At 37.3% G+C, this 14,645-nt stretch overlaps 2 protein-coding genes across 2 annotated transcripts; one reads left to right on the plus strand and one right to left on the minus strand.

The window, feature by feature from the left end:
- The first annotated feature begins 4,546 nt into the window (after positions 1 to 4,546).
- LOC105917871 (claudin-4) lies at positions 4,547 to 6,296 on the plus strand. Its single transcript, XM_012852805.3, has one exon. It carries the CDS (start codon positions 4,658 to 4,660, stop codon positions 5,630 to 5,632), a length of 975 nt encoding a protein of 324 aa, XP_012708259.1. The 5' UTR covers positions 4,547 to 4,657; the 3' UTR covers positions 5,633 to 6,296.
- Positions 6,297 to 9,627: 3,331 nt separating this feature from the next.
- On the minus strand, positions 9,628 to 14,283 carry mettl27 (methyltransferase like 27). The gene is made up of 6 exons (XM_036142979.1): positions 14,224 to 14,283; positions 12,621 to 12,762; positions 11,619 to 11,747; positions 10,361 to 10,496; positions 10,056 to 10,151; positions 9,628 to 9,935 (listed from the first exon to the last, which is right to left on the minus strand). Exons 2-6 carry the CDS (start codon positions 12,738 to 12,740, stop codon positions 9,733 to 9,735), a joined length of 684 nt encoding a protein of 227 aa, XP_035998872.1. The 5' UTR covers positions 12,741 to 12,762; positions 14,224 to 14,283; the 3' UTR covers positions 9,628 to 9,732.
- Positions 14,284 to 14,645: the final 362 nt, after the last annotated feature.

The raw sequence follows: 14,645 nt of genomic DNA on the forward strand, positions 1-14,645 counted from the left end.
TGCGCACTGGGGGGCCTTTCGGGCGACTGGTGTTCTGGATTCCCCGGCATTTGCCTCGACGTTCTGGGTCGTTTGGCTCCTCACAACCACTACTGAGCATTTCTCTTATGGTAAAAACTTACACATACAAGCATGACCTCACAAACACCTGCAGGTGCTTGGATCCAGGTGCTTACAGATACACGCCTATACAGTTTAACCCTGTATTTAGCCTTGGTTTTCACTTTCTGCAGGTGTAGAAGAAGACTACAAGGATGTTACCTTCCACTCTTTTTCCTCCGCTCTGTTTTTGTCACCTTTTCTCCCTTTTAACATTTTGCCTCATCTTTCTTTTTCTTTTATCTTTACGTTTCTGTGTCCTTTGAACTTGAAATAATCCCAAAATAATGTCCAATAAAGGTTTTTTGCAAACGTATCAAGCAGAGCACTATAGCGAAAACAGTAATGCTCCACTTGTGAAATATTTGGCACTAAGTAAGCAATTTCTAGTGCTACGCTGTTAACAATTTTTTTTTTATCATTTGTGAGATGTAATTTTTATTCAAAATGTAAATGAAAGTCATATTTATTACAAAATAAAAAATTATTTTTGATTTATTTTAATTATATTTCTTATTTCCTTTTTTTTAGGTGTAAACTTCTTATTAGAATGAAACTAATATGAAATCTGGAAAGGCTATGAATGCAATTTTCAAAGAAAAAAAGTAAGCAAAGTAGCAGGAGAAGATATTTATATAGTAATGTGAACGACCTGTTCTGTGTTGTTCTAAAACATTTTAGATGTTTAAGCCCAATTTCACTCCTCACCATCAACCTCGAGCAGGTTTTGACTATCTTAGCTTAAAATTAAGTCAACTTTTGACATGGATTCTACTAATATTTGCTCTACAAATTGTTATATATCAGACAAAGTGCTGTGTTTCAATAAGTGCGAAAAGGCCACCAAGAAATTATGTACTGTGGGAAGAGGATGGCAGACTGACCCAAATGCTGGACGCAGGCCAGTGAGGGTCGAACAAAGTGTGTTATTTAAGGCGAACAAAAGGAGCGACACACGCATGAATGATACATACTCTAACAATCTGGAACTAACAAGAAGTGAAATGAAGGCACCAAAGAAACCACCAGAAGCAAAGCAGCTATGCAGCAATGGTTAGACCAAGGGTGACTAAGCAAATCTGGAGCCTTTGGACATTTACTCGCTCTTTGTCCACCCTGATAAAGACATTTGAAGATGTGTTGCATGCAACAACATAACCTCACACCATTAATTTGAGCACATTTGCTTAGTGGTAAAAAACTTCAATTATAGGCAACCCTGAAAATCTCTTTAAAATGAATATAAATGAAGATTTTAAATTATACTGTACTGTGTTAAAAACACTTAAATAGTAACCCGTGGCTGTTTTGCCAGGCTTATAACCAGACGCAGAAGCTCATTTGTTATTAGCAAAAGGAATATGAAAGACAAGAAAACATGCCATTTAAGTTAGGCATATGTGTGTTTTATTCTTGTAAGTCAAGAAATGGCTACCCGCTAAAAGCTACTCACTTAAACTGGCCCATATTTACAGTCAGAATAATTAAATAATACGTTTTTAACAACTACAACTATGACAAGTCTAGATGAGGAATCAAGTTTGCATAGGAGCACGTTCCTGAATGGGATATTCAGGTCATTAACTCTTTTAACGACTTTAAACATTAATTACATGCCATTTCTTTCTGGGAGACATTCAGTATTGGCATAAATGCTGCTGGGACTTTAACTGGAAAACTAGAAGCTTTTTGGCAACAAATGGTCCAGATAGCTCTGGCATAAAAGAAAGAATGAATAAGTAGAAAATCATCCCACTGAGAAGCATGATGGTGGATAGCTGATACTGTGGGTCTGTTTTTGGCACTGTGGGGGTTTTGAAATATCCTCACAATTTAAATAAAAACCCTATCTTGAAACAGGAACTAATCCAAAACATAGAGCCAAATCAACACAGAAATTCACTTCACTTTTTTTTTCCTTTTCCAAATGTTCAGGTGTTTGCTAGGGGATAGCATTTTTAAAACTTCACATCTAATCCCATCATACATTCAATAAATAAATAAATAAATTACTTCACTTGAAGAAAATTAAAGTTAAGGAATAGCCCAGCTGTTCCAATCCAAGTATTTCAGACATACAAAGAAATCAAAGCATATTAGTACGCAAAGGAACTTATGGTTAAACATTGAGACACAAGGAGGAATTATTGAACACACTTATAGTATTAAATGCTTTGAAAAGCCTTTTTTGTGAATGACAACTTCCAGACTTCTTCTGTATGGAGGAAACTAGCCCAGGTGTGATGATTTTCTTTGACCCATTCTTCCACAAACTTTGTTTAGATCTTATGTTCTGGTGGTCTTTTCCATGTGGTCCTATCTTCAGTTCTCTCCATAGATTTTCAATCTATGAAAATATCATAAAATCATAATGTTTTACTTTTTATGTGAAACCAATAAGGTGTTTCCTTGGCTGCTTGGTTTATGACCATCGTCGTGATTGGAAATCCACATTTGTTTCATGTTCAGATTCTTTGTAAAAAAAAATCTCAGAACGTTTCTTCATCTTTGTCTTCCATTACTGTGCACTTCAAAGCAGCTCATTGCTTTTGATGTCATCATTTCTGGGTTATTGTTTTGGCTTTGCTCAGAAGAAAATTTAGAAATACATCCATAACAACCAGGAACATTTGTTGAACATAGGAGAAGTAAAACCTTTTAAATACTGACAGATTTCAGCTGGTTTCTAGGCTCTCTGGCTTTTTTTTTTTTTTTTTTGCATGCTTTTCTACCTATTACCTGTACCATTCGTCTTCATTACACATAACTTCATTGATGGACTAAATTGTTTTGCATTCTTTTCATGTGTGGATTTCTAGGGTTGTTACAGACATCTGTTACGTATTTCATGGCAATAGATAGATCAGAAATATATTTACTATGATGGAAAAAATATTTTTCTGTCATAGTTCATATTTTCAGTACATTGTCCCCAATATTCAGAGTTTATAGACAACAAATAAAGTTTTTTAGTTTTTTTATAATACCATAGCAACACATTCTCCCATGTGTGTAACATCATAACACATTCTCCCACAAGGTCTTAGAATTTTTTACCAAGGTGTGGACATATTTTTTGGATCAAAAGGCTTTTGTCTTTTACCTAAGCTAGTTAGATAACTAACTAGCTCACTACATAGTTATTTTTTATTCATTTTCTGGTGAACAGTTTAAAAAAAGAAACAAAATTAAAAAAAAAACGGTTTGCAATGGTACAAAAACATTGCGTGTTAATTTATTTTAGTTTTATTTCCTCGTCATCACATCCGGCTTGCTTAAACACCTTGAGAACATCTGTTGTAAAGTGACAGCGCTGCCACACAACTTTCCACCAAAGACACCACAGTTTCTGTCACTACAGCCTAGTTTCAGCTAGCGAAATTCAAACAGTGAGGAAAAACACCCGAAGCTGTAGAATATAGCAACACCAAAGGAGGAGAGAGGGGAAGGTGAAAAAAACAATGGAAAATTACAAACATATGCTAAGAACTAAATTACATTGTAAGGACAAAAAAAAAAGAAATGAATACACAAAGAGTCACTGTTTGCAACCCAATGACAAAAGGAACTAAAGGTTATTTTATGCCAAATTAAAACCTGTTATGTTGCGTCGAGTGCACATATGAGAATGGAAGGGTGTTTGCATGTTTTAAACCGGTTTTTCTCATGGGTGAATTCTGCTCGGGTGAAACTGGTTTTGTCCCAGGAAATTCTAGCCAACATTTCACCTCCTGCTCTTCTGAAAAACATTAGAACTACAGGTACTCTATAACCATGAGAGGTGATTTTTTGGCTTCGTCTCTTTAGTCACTTCAACACGAGTATGATGCTCATCAAAAACACATTTTTTATATGTAAAACATAATTTTCTAACACCATCTTTCTATATCAAGGCCAAAGCTCTTAACTGACTCTCAAGCTCAGTTGCTGTTAATGTAATCCTGTAATTAATTCTATTTGTTTATAAATGAGTGAATGTTTACTATTACAAAACACCCTTAACAGCGGAAGATAATGAGAGTAGGGATGGATGATGTCACTTCTTTCTGTCATTCTCCTCCTCTTTCTTTCCCCAGTAGAATAGGTGTGGCACATGTTCACCTGGCCAGTAGCACAGCGACAGGTGCTCAGGTGTCAGAAGAGAAAGAGCTCTCAGGTAGAGCAATAAAGTCAGAAGGGACAGGTCAACAAGGGGAGGGGAAGGTTTGCAGCGAGAGACACAAAAAGGGGAGGGACCGTGACAGATGGAAATATCCTGTAAACAAATGAAGTGCGGCTGAAGTGAGACACACCTGGAGCTTAAAAAAGACACCAGAGGATAGCAGAGGAACTGAAATTGTCAGCGGTCTCGCCGCAGAAACGTTGGTGTTGGTCAGAAATGCAGGCATGTGAAAGCGGCGGCACATGTTAAGGACTGAAAAAGACAGCAGAGAAGACTGATCAGAGAGAGAGAAAGCGACACTACAGGGAAACAAAAACACTGCAGGGATCGAGAGAGGCAGCCCTGAAAGGTCTGTGAGGATTTTTTTTTTCCAGCAGCTTCAAAGATCTTCCCATCATGGCTTCAATGGGAATGCAGCTCCTGGCCAGTGCCCTGTGCATCGTGGGCTGGATAGGGGTCTTCGCCAGCTGTGTGCTGCCTATGTGGAGGGTGACCGCCTTTGTGGGCAGCTCCATAGTGACTACTCAGACTATCTGGGAGGGAATCTGGATGACCTGTGTGGTTCAAAGCACGGGACAGATGCAGTGCAAGCCCTATGAGTCTCAGCTCGCTCTCTCCACCGACACGAAGGCCGCCAGGGCACTCATGGTCCTTGCTGTTGTTACGGGCAGCGTGGGCCTCCTCCTGGCCTTCGTGGGTGGTAAATGCACCCGGTTCTTGGATGAGGATGGTGCTTCAAAGGGGAAAGTGGCTGTAGCAGCAGGGGTGGTGCTAATGGTCGCTGGGCTGCTCTGTCTCATCCCCACGGCATGGGCGGCTTCGTCGGTGGTGAAAAAGTTCTACGGCGCAGCCATAGACGCTCAGAGGAGGGAGCTCGGAGCCTGCCTCTACATTGGCTGGGGGGCAGCCATTCTGCTCACCCTGGGAGGGGGTCTGTTCATCCACTCAGCTTGCCCGCTCAAAGCCCACGACACGGACAAGAACCCGTCTGTCCGCTACGTGGTGGTTCGCTCCTCCAACGGGTCCACCCAGGTGGGCTCCCATCTCACCAGGGCACCAACAGCGATGGCCCAGCCCATCAGGACCATGTTCCCTGAGCCCCAGAGCATGGAGCCGGCGACAGCGAAGCCGCCGGCGTACACAAGGCCGCCGCACGACGCTGAATCCGAGCAGGACACGAGAGAGGACTCAGAGAAGTCCTGGGCTCCATCGACCAAGTCTCAGATGAAAAGACCTGAGTCCAGAAGGTCCGAGCACAGCGAAGCGCCGTCAACAAAGTCTCAGCTGAAACGAGCTGAGCTGGACGAAACTTTATCAGTCGCCAGTGAAAATGAAGACACCACACCAAACCCTACAAAAACATACCTGTAATACGAGCTCTAAGAGACGGAAAGCATTTATACTTTAGTTTACATTTAGCTTGCTGTCACTTAAATCTAGAAGTTTAACGTGTCATTCTGTAGAATATGACTAGATCCTAAGGTTTATATTAGATATAATCATTCTACATCTTGGTTAATGTGAAGGAAATTTGTCAACATAAAGGCAACAAAATGAAGTTTTAGCATGCATGTGCTTTAACTGACTGTAACAAGTAAAACAAGTATGTTCAACTTCTTGACGCGTTGACTTGTTTAACTTGAATTGTAGCTTTTAACTTGCCATAATGTTACACTGCATCAGCTGTTTTTTAGTGTTTGAATGCACTGAATAAATATGAATTTTATTTTTTACCTCAGGCTTATAGGTTTATTTTTTTATTTTATTTTATTTTATTTTACTGATCCTTAGCAACTTGATATATGTTGAATGAATGATTATTTTTATTTCTTCAATTTATTTTACTATACACGTAAATGTGTGGATGTAAAATGTCACTTTATTACACAGGTTTTTCTTCTTGTCAACAAAGGTTTCTGTAAATACTGTGTTTTTTTATCAACACATGTAAATGTGATTGTATTTTTATTTTATTTAAACAGATCACTGAGAAACTGTATTCTTACTTTTTAATAAATTGACAAAATGTGAAAAACACAAATTTTCCCCCCCACTCATTCTTTATATATTAAAGGAAAAAAAGGTGCTGACAAACACCCTGGTCTCTCAGTCTTGCTGCAGCTATGCTGAGTTTCAGGACAAACTGGTTTGACAGAGATCACAATAGAACTGGACTTTGTTAAAGGAGGAAGCGGCATGTTTGCAGAGGATTTTTCATTGAGTTTCAGTGAATCATGTTATCTTTTGCTGGTTCAAATGAACTGCAGACTCATACAAGCAAAATGTATGGCCATCATCCAGAATGCCAAAAATAAACCGCGTCATGTAGACTGTGTTATCTGCATAAATGTGTCTATGGTGACTTTCAACTTTATCTGGGGGGTGTATACAAAGGTAAAGGTTGTATGTAGATACCCCCCAAGGCTATGTTGTGTAACAAAACATTTGCTTGCGCTTTGCCTGACACCGGTGAGCCATTTCTATCATAATAGGTGACGACACAGCGAGGTTGTTGAGAAAAGTTTGATCTCTCCCAAATTAATAACTGGTATTGTCCTCTAGCTTCACAGATCACTTAAAGAATCAATGATGACTTTAATGATATTAAAATATCAATAAAAATGTTTTTTTATGGGAATCAGCAAACAGAATTTCTGCTATGAAGCCTCAGAAAACGATTTTTCTTCTATGACAGAGCTCAAACCTTTCCTGTAAGGCAAATCCAATAATATTGTTTGATTACGTAACTTTAGTAATTAGCTTTACTTAATATAAAAAAAACCTAAAAAATAAAATCATATCAACTAACAGAAGCTCTACGGAAAAGCCTTCAAAACTTTTTTTGTTGTAGGATTTGAGTAATAAAAAGGAGATAGAGCACAAGAAGATGATGGAAGGGCATAAGGAAGTCAGGGAATCAAATCTAAAAAATACAAATATTTTCCATACTGTTTAAGAATCATGAGTTTGTTTAGCTGCTCTCTGTTTACCAAATGTGTGCAAACCATGATTTTTCTTAATCTCTTCATCATTAATGGACTTTAAGAGGCTGGTGCTCTGCTGCGTTGTTTCATAACGCTGCTCTTGTTAAATCTACAAAACTTGTTTCCTGGTACACCCAGCTGCACTTATAATTAGGTAAACCAAGGGTACAAATTTGCCTCAAAAGGAACATAACCAGAAGCTAACTTTGCTTTGAATCCTGTTTGCAAGAGGTCACATCAGCAAATGGGGAACTAAGCAGTTCTCTGAGGGGTTTGAATATTTTGAGACTGTAGTACAATTATTTTGGCTTTAATTTGGAAACAACTATTGGTAATATTATGACTTGAGCTATTTAAAGTGCTTTTATTTTATTCTATTTATTGCAACCAGCTACTAGTTTTTGCATTTTTTGCCAAAAAGCCTAATTGGCATGGGGGTTGAATCATGTTGGCTACAACTTGTTACAACCATAGGCTCTATATCAGGCAGATTTTGTTTTTAGCTTTGACTCAAGCTGCAACAGCAGCAGATAATGAACAGAACAAATGAAAGAAGTTTTCAGATGATGTAAAATGCATTTTTGTGACCAAAGAGCTCTGCTGGCTGTTTTAGACGTAAATACTACATGTGATACCGTAGGTCGCTGTGTGAATCCCAACATTAAGAAGTTAATGTTGGGAACCTTAATGTTTTTTTTCTTACCCAAATTGATAAATCATCATTTTTAAAAATCTCATCTACAGCAAAGGTAGATACAGGCCGCCCTGGATTTCTGAATTGATCATCCTGCTCCGAGGTAGATCACTCAAGCAGATTCATCCACTTTGTTTTGACAGAAATTCTGTTCTAAGGTACTAAATTATTATATATCTAAAATCCAAAATCAACTTATTTATAAAGAACATTTCAAAAACAGCAGGTTTACTCAAGCAGCTGTACAAAAATAAGAAAGATAAAAGAGATAATACTTAGACATACAGATATTAAAATACTCAGATACAACAAAAAAGAGCATGGCAACTTAAACTGGGCCAAACGTTCTGGAAAAAAAAAAGTGGTTTAGAAAAGAGACTTGAAAAACAGGAAACATTGATGTATGTCTAACATGAAAAGCTCAATCTAGGTTCCTTTTAAAACGTCACACTTTTCTGGACCCACCTTTCAGATTTCTGAAATACAAAATTTTGCAATGAATGTATTGCTGTTATTTTTACTGTGGTAGTTAGAAGGCAGAAAAACAAAACTTGGAAGGGTGGATGGATGTCCCTATCTGATATAAAATGTACACTAAACACAAAAACTTATCTTTAACATTATTTATTATGGTTACCGGTTATTCCCAACCTGGGAGGGCAGCCCCTTCTTTAAGGGGGGCCTACAGAGCTCAGAGGACTGAGCTTTAATGATGTCAATAATACTGTCAACAAGTTTTTCATATAGAAACATTTTAGCACACTGGGACGATCAAAAGGAACACATAAATTTCAAATCAATAAATAAAGGTACATTGTGTTTTTAATATCAGGCTCAATTAATTTCTTTTTTAAATTAAAACCTCCATTGCCGACTCACATATTTACTCTTCAGAGTACCATCAGCAGGCAAGTGAGGCATCCCAAATCAAACATCGTGAACAAACTGGAATAAAAAGTTCTCAGAATACGTTATACCGGCATCTTTCATGACAGGCTTAGAACATGATTTAGAGGAAATTTATTGTTTACACAGAGCCTGCTTGTCAAAGGAAGGTTAGTACTAAAGATATCTTTGTCTGTCTTCGTCTGTGTAAACTGCTAAATCACAAAATCTAATCACTGCACTGACGTATGAAAGAAAAAGGGGACTAATGTATGTATATACACACTTATTATGTACCAAACCTTCTAAAGCCGTATGTGACCTGTGCACGAACAGGTCAGATTTTAATGCCTCTGTGCATTAAAACATTGTTCCTGTAAGGCAGGCCAATAACAACCCTAACGACTCCCCGTTACAGAGGAGTGGACCAGTTTCGGTTCAATCTGCTGGCTTAATGGCTTTAACGACCGCCCATTACTAAGGGGTGGACCTGTTTCTGTTGAATTTGCATGTTATCTAAGCCATTACAAGGCCTTTGTTTGGCCAGTGGTATAAAGCTTGGTACTCATCATTACTCCAGACTTTTTGAATTGAGAAAGCTTCCTGGAGAGGAAGCGAAACGTCTTCAACTACGGAAAACAAGTCTAATCTTCACCAGCACAATGCCTCTGTGCAACACCAAAACTGAACATTTTGAAGACAACCATGCAAAACCTTGTGAAGATTAGGTTTGAATGCAGTTTAATACTAATGTGCCAACATGACGCTAACAATATTTTCATAAAGTATCTTTTATTTAACTCTTTTTTTATACAGGTGTGGTGAGTTCATTTAAAAAACTATTATACTTGAACAAGTGTTTTTTACATTGTCTGGTACCATATTGTTGTCCACCTTTGTATTTAGTGTTATAGTTTCTTATAGAGGTACACAGCTCCAGATATGTAGCCGTCCTCCTGCTCTGATACAGCCCTCTCCCAGTCTTCCACCTCAGTGACCTCTAAACAAGTCCAGAGCTCCTCTTCCTCCATCTGCTTCAGCTCGCTTTCAAGGGCAGCTTTGTACTCCAGGTTATCATGGTTACTTCTGGTTGTCATGCAAATGCAGCCACCTAGTGGAAGGATGAAAGAGTGCAATGAAGTAGTAGCATGGTTTGTCTCGCCTGTAGAAAAATGAGGGATTATACGTGGAGATCAAGTTAGAAAGTAAGTAAAAAGCTAAATATTTTGACCTGGTTTGGTGGCCTTGCACATGTCTCTGATGACACTCACAGGGACTTGACCAACACTTAATGCTCCGACAATCAGGACCACATCAAATGTACCCGCTGGAGGTAAGGAGAAGTTAGCTTTAGTTTAAAATGACATCCTCCCTGTTCCCTCGTTTTCGCTTCTTCGTGCTTATATTTAATGGATTTTTATAAAGATCGCAAGAATGCTCAGAAGTTAAATGTGCAACCAAAACAAGCAGTGAAAGTAAGAATTAACATTTAAGTTAAGAGAGATTAATGAGGTGATCTGGTGTAGGTTTAATTACCCCACTGCACAGGTAGAGGCTCTTCTCCCAGCAGGCAGTGCTTCAAGTCCTGGTAAAGGCCGCTCTCTCTCGCCTTGTCCAGCATGGCCTCGCTTCCATCCACACCCACAAAATGTCCAAACCCCAGTTTTCTCATCTGTTCAACACAGACATTTGTATCAGGCATGCTAGTGACTGTGACTGACCCTGAATAAAAGAGAAAGCAAAGCTCTTCATTTGAAATGTGTATTTATAAAAACAAATACGGTCAAATGAAGCTGTCTGACATTTTTGCCTCCCTATCAATATTAATAACAATAATAATAATAACAATAATAATAATTTTATTAGTAGAAGTCGTTGTAGAAGCAGTAGTAGTAATAATTATCACATTTTATTAGGGGTCTCGGTATGTACACAATGGTATTTATTGTTGTAAAAACAATTTATTTAGCATCGTACCACATAAAAACAAGCCAATCTGCTGGGATAAAAAGTGCAATAATCCTGTTGCATACACCCCTAAACTAATACTTAGCTTTTGATTCAATTTCAGCATTCAGTGAACAGTAACTGCATTTGCTTTAATGATTAGACAATATTTACCCACTTCACCTTGCAAAAGTTTTCAAATATTCTCAGAGAGAATATATCTTGTCTGCAGCCCTCTTGAAGGGACCCTAATGATTTACAACAGATTTAGTTCTGGCCAAATATTAACTGGTCAAGATGTAGGATGCTGATGGGCTCCTATCAAAGAAGACTGAGAGCTGAAATTGAAACCAAAGCAGTTTCAACAAATTTTTACCTTATGGGTGTGGACAAACCAACATACTGCAGCATTTAATTTTTTTTTTTCCATTTACAGATTGTCTTTTTAGTTGAACAATGCAGAATAAATGCCACACTATGTGTAGAAGTCTTTTTTTAACAATTAATCATGGTCCCACATTTATAAATCACAAAATATGGCATTTAATAGGAAACTGTAGACTTTTGTGTTTTTATAGTCACTATGTATTTTACATATTTGACTTTAATAAGCTCTATTTTAATTATTTATATCACATTTCTATCTATCTATCTATCTATCTATCTATCTATCTATCTATCTATCTATCTATCTATCTATCTATCTATCTATCTATCTATCTATCTATCTATCTATCTATCGTTTAATTTCCCGCCTGAGAGGGCAGGCTCTTCTTTAAGGCGGCCTGCAGAGCTCAGAGGACTGGGCTATCAATCTATCTATCTAATCAGTGTAGCAACTACTCACATGTTTGGCCACCAGTCCTGTTCCACATGCCACATCCAGCACAATGGCTGCTTCTCGCACACCCCTGAAATAGGATGATATGCAGTTTGCTGCCAGACTGGGTGCACGGTAGTCCAAAACAGCCATATCCTGTCAAAACAGGGTAAACATGGAAAGCTAATCAGTTTTCTGAACATACCTGAGACAACATTAAAGCCTCTCAGTTTCAGAGGAACAACTTACATTGAGATGTAGACAAAGTAAATAAAAGAAACTCACTAAAACCCAATAGGTGATCAGCAGATTTGAATTTCAGTGTAAAATATGCTGAATATAAACCCAGCAAATATGCAGCAACATTTCCTGCATGAGACAGTGTGCATAAATGATAAAACACATTGTAAAGCAGTTTGTAGAAAAGACTTAAAAGCAGTTAATAAAAACAACACATGTATTTAAATTTTAATGTGAATAAAAGTCTAAGAGACTTTGTGATAACTTTGGAAATGTTTGTGCTTATCCAGCTGTATGATGTTTTCCTGCGTTTTAACTGATTGGAGGTCACAAGTTAAGCAAACTGAAAGCTTCTGTAGAGTTTTCAGTATGGATTAAAAAAAGAAACATCGCACCAAACACCAAATGTAAAAGAGGTAAACATCTTGAAATGTCAAAGAAACTTGGTATTACTGAAGAAAATATTTCCTCTAATTACAGCAGTTAAACTGAACTATCGGAACACTACAATCATAATATAAAAATAAATAAATAAATAAATAAATAAATAAATAAATAAAGATATATATATATATATATATATATATATATATATATATATATATATATATATATATATATACATACACACATATATATGTGTGTGTGTGTGTGACAATATTTGGCACATTTTTATGTTTTTTATATTTTATTTTTATAATTTATACTTGCAAACCTTATTGCAGTCTTGGACATCTACAGAGTTGTTACACAAATGCAAGTGCACTCATTTATTGTCTGTTTTCTCACCCGATCATAGTTGTCTGCCCAGCGGTTGTAGAAGCTGACCTTCTCTTCTGATGTGGTATTTTTATGAGCTGACAGGATAACACTTTTCACACTTTCAAATGTGTTATTGTCGGCAGACATTATAAAAACCTGTGTAAGAAAACTAACAATAACACAGAAAACAGACAAAATAAAACAAAAATAATTGATTTAGTCAAAACTCTAACAAATTAACAGATAATTTGCAACATTGACTGCAGTTTATCTAATCACGGTGCTAACAATTCCCCTTATCAAATTTATGTAATACATTTATCAGGCATTGGTTGGTTACTCCCATCAAGACATAAGTATAATGTAGTTACAGATTCAAAATGGCTATTATCTTCTATCACAATAATATGACGGAGTAATGTTACATGCAATCTGTAGGCAATCAAACAACTGGGCAACTGTGTTTACTTGACAGAAAAACTGCTGTGTCATCAGCATAGAGGGCGAGAAGGCATTTGCCGGTTTCTGGTGTACCAAGGTTTTAGAAAGTCATGGTTTTAAAACTGCTCAAATATTCTGTCATACTAATCCTACAGTTTAAATCCTTTTATTAATGAAGATGCCAAGGAATATATTTGCTGGCTGTATGTATCATAAAGTGATGGTGAACTCTCTTTGCCCTTGGGTGTCAACTTTTTCAAGGTCCTTGCAAAAAAAAAAAATAGCAAGAATACCCCCTGAAAGTGTAACTCTGAGTAAGTTGGAGCTTACTGAATAGTCTACCCCCTAAATAATTAACCAACATGGATGCTGACTGTGTATATAAAATGTCATGAAAGTTGCTTGCATCACCTATATATTAGCAATTCTGACTATTTCTAGTGAAACATACTACTATATAATACTTGGAAACATGTTAATAGCACCTAAACAATTAGCAAATCCCAGTAGGACCATAATGCTTTTAACATGGGTGTGATCTCATTCCTGCCTCAATGCTCCAACTTTTGAGACAAATCAAACATAGCATTACACCGCACTGCCCCTCCTTCTCATGCTGCTGAACACTGCCGACCATTTGGCTGAAATATCACAACACTTTTCCCTCACGGTGAAAAAATTGCGGTCACAAAAAATAAATTAATAAAAATCTGCACATTAAACGAGTGTCATCCATAGGTTGGCTACAAGAGCAGATAGCCTGGCTAATAAACAGCTTTGAGTCAATATCAGCTTGGTATATTCCCAATATGACTCCATAAAAAGCAGAACAGCAAAAATGTAAAAACAATAACATTAATATTTCATGTTTTAGCAGAAAAAAATGTATACTTGCTGTTTTCTGAAATGCTTTAAAGCAATTACACAAAGCAATTCGTTTCAAAAATGTGGTGAAGTACTGTGAGAAGGTGGTATTTTGATTCAGCGTCATCATACCATTGAAGTTTCATACTGGCCCATCCCTAAGTGTGTTGCTGTCTAGCAGTGTAAGGTTTTAGAAACAGAAACCTCTCCTGGCTCTATGCACAAAGATCGTAACACATTTACACCCAAGTGTAGAAGTCTTTTTTTGTGTAGTGAAACGTAAAACCCGTTCCTACTTTGTAAATAAAGACTATAGTGCCTTTACCAAAACTAGCCGCGTTGGCTTTGATTGTTGTCAATGAATATCTTTCTTACTCCTTTTTTTTTGTTGTTGTTCTTGAAGATCTTCTTCTTCTTGTGTTTTTATGGCGATTGAAAAGAAAGCAAAAAATATCTCTAAGTGCAGTGTCGCCACCTTCTAGATTGGAGTTTGGAACGGAAACAATCGTAACATCATTGTATTAATTTTAAAGTTCCCGTTTCTTTTAAAACAAATTACGAATATCACCTATTTGGATACGCTGATGTCCTTTGAATTGATTCTCTTATCCCTAAAATAGTATTGTTCCAATTTATATGTCTGCCTGGGTTCTCTCTGCAGAGCACTGAGCTGCAGCATTAGGAAGCTTGTGGGTTTGATTTTTCCCTAAGTAGGAACTGTCAGGGTGAGAGGCGTTCAAATGTAAC

Source organism: Fundulus heteroclitus, chromosome 11, assembly GCF_011125445.2.
Source record: "Fundulus heteroclitus isolate FHET01 chromosome 11, MU-UCD_Fhet_4.1, whole genome shotgun sequence".
NCBI lineage: Eukaryota > Metazoa > Chordata > Actinopteri > Cyprinodontiformes > Fundulidae > Fundulus > Fundulus heteroclitus.

What these genes read in the sequence shown, in the direction of transcription:
- LOC105917871 (XM_012852805.3), top strand. Translation starts at nt 4,658, where the DNA reads ATGGCTTCAATGGGAATGCAGCTCCTGGCCAGTGCCCTGTGCATCGTG.
- mettl27 (XM_036142979.1), bottom strand. Translation starts at nt 12,740, where the DNA reads ATGTCTGCCGACAATAACACATTTGAAAGTGTGAAAAGTGTTATCCTG. An exon ending in GGGCAGACAACTATGATCGG is followed by an intron (nt 11,748 to 12,620) that starts GTGAGAAAACAG and finishes CTGTTTTGACAG; the next exon opens with GATATGGCTGTTTTGGACTA. An exon ending in CAGGACTGGTGGCCAAACAT is followed by an intron (nt 10,497 to 11,618) that starts GTGAGTAGTTGC and finishes TGTGTTGAACAG; the next exon opens with ATGAGAAAACTGGGGTTTGG.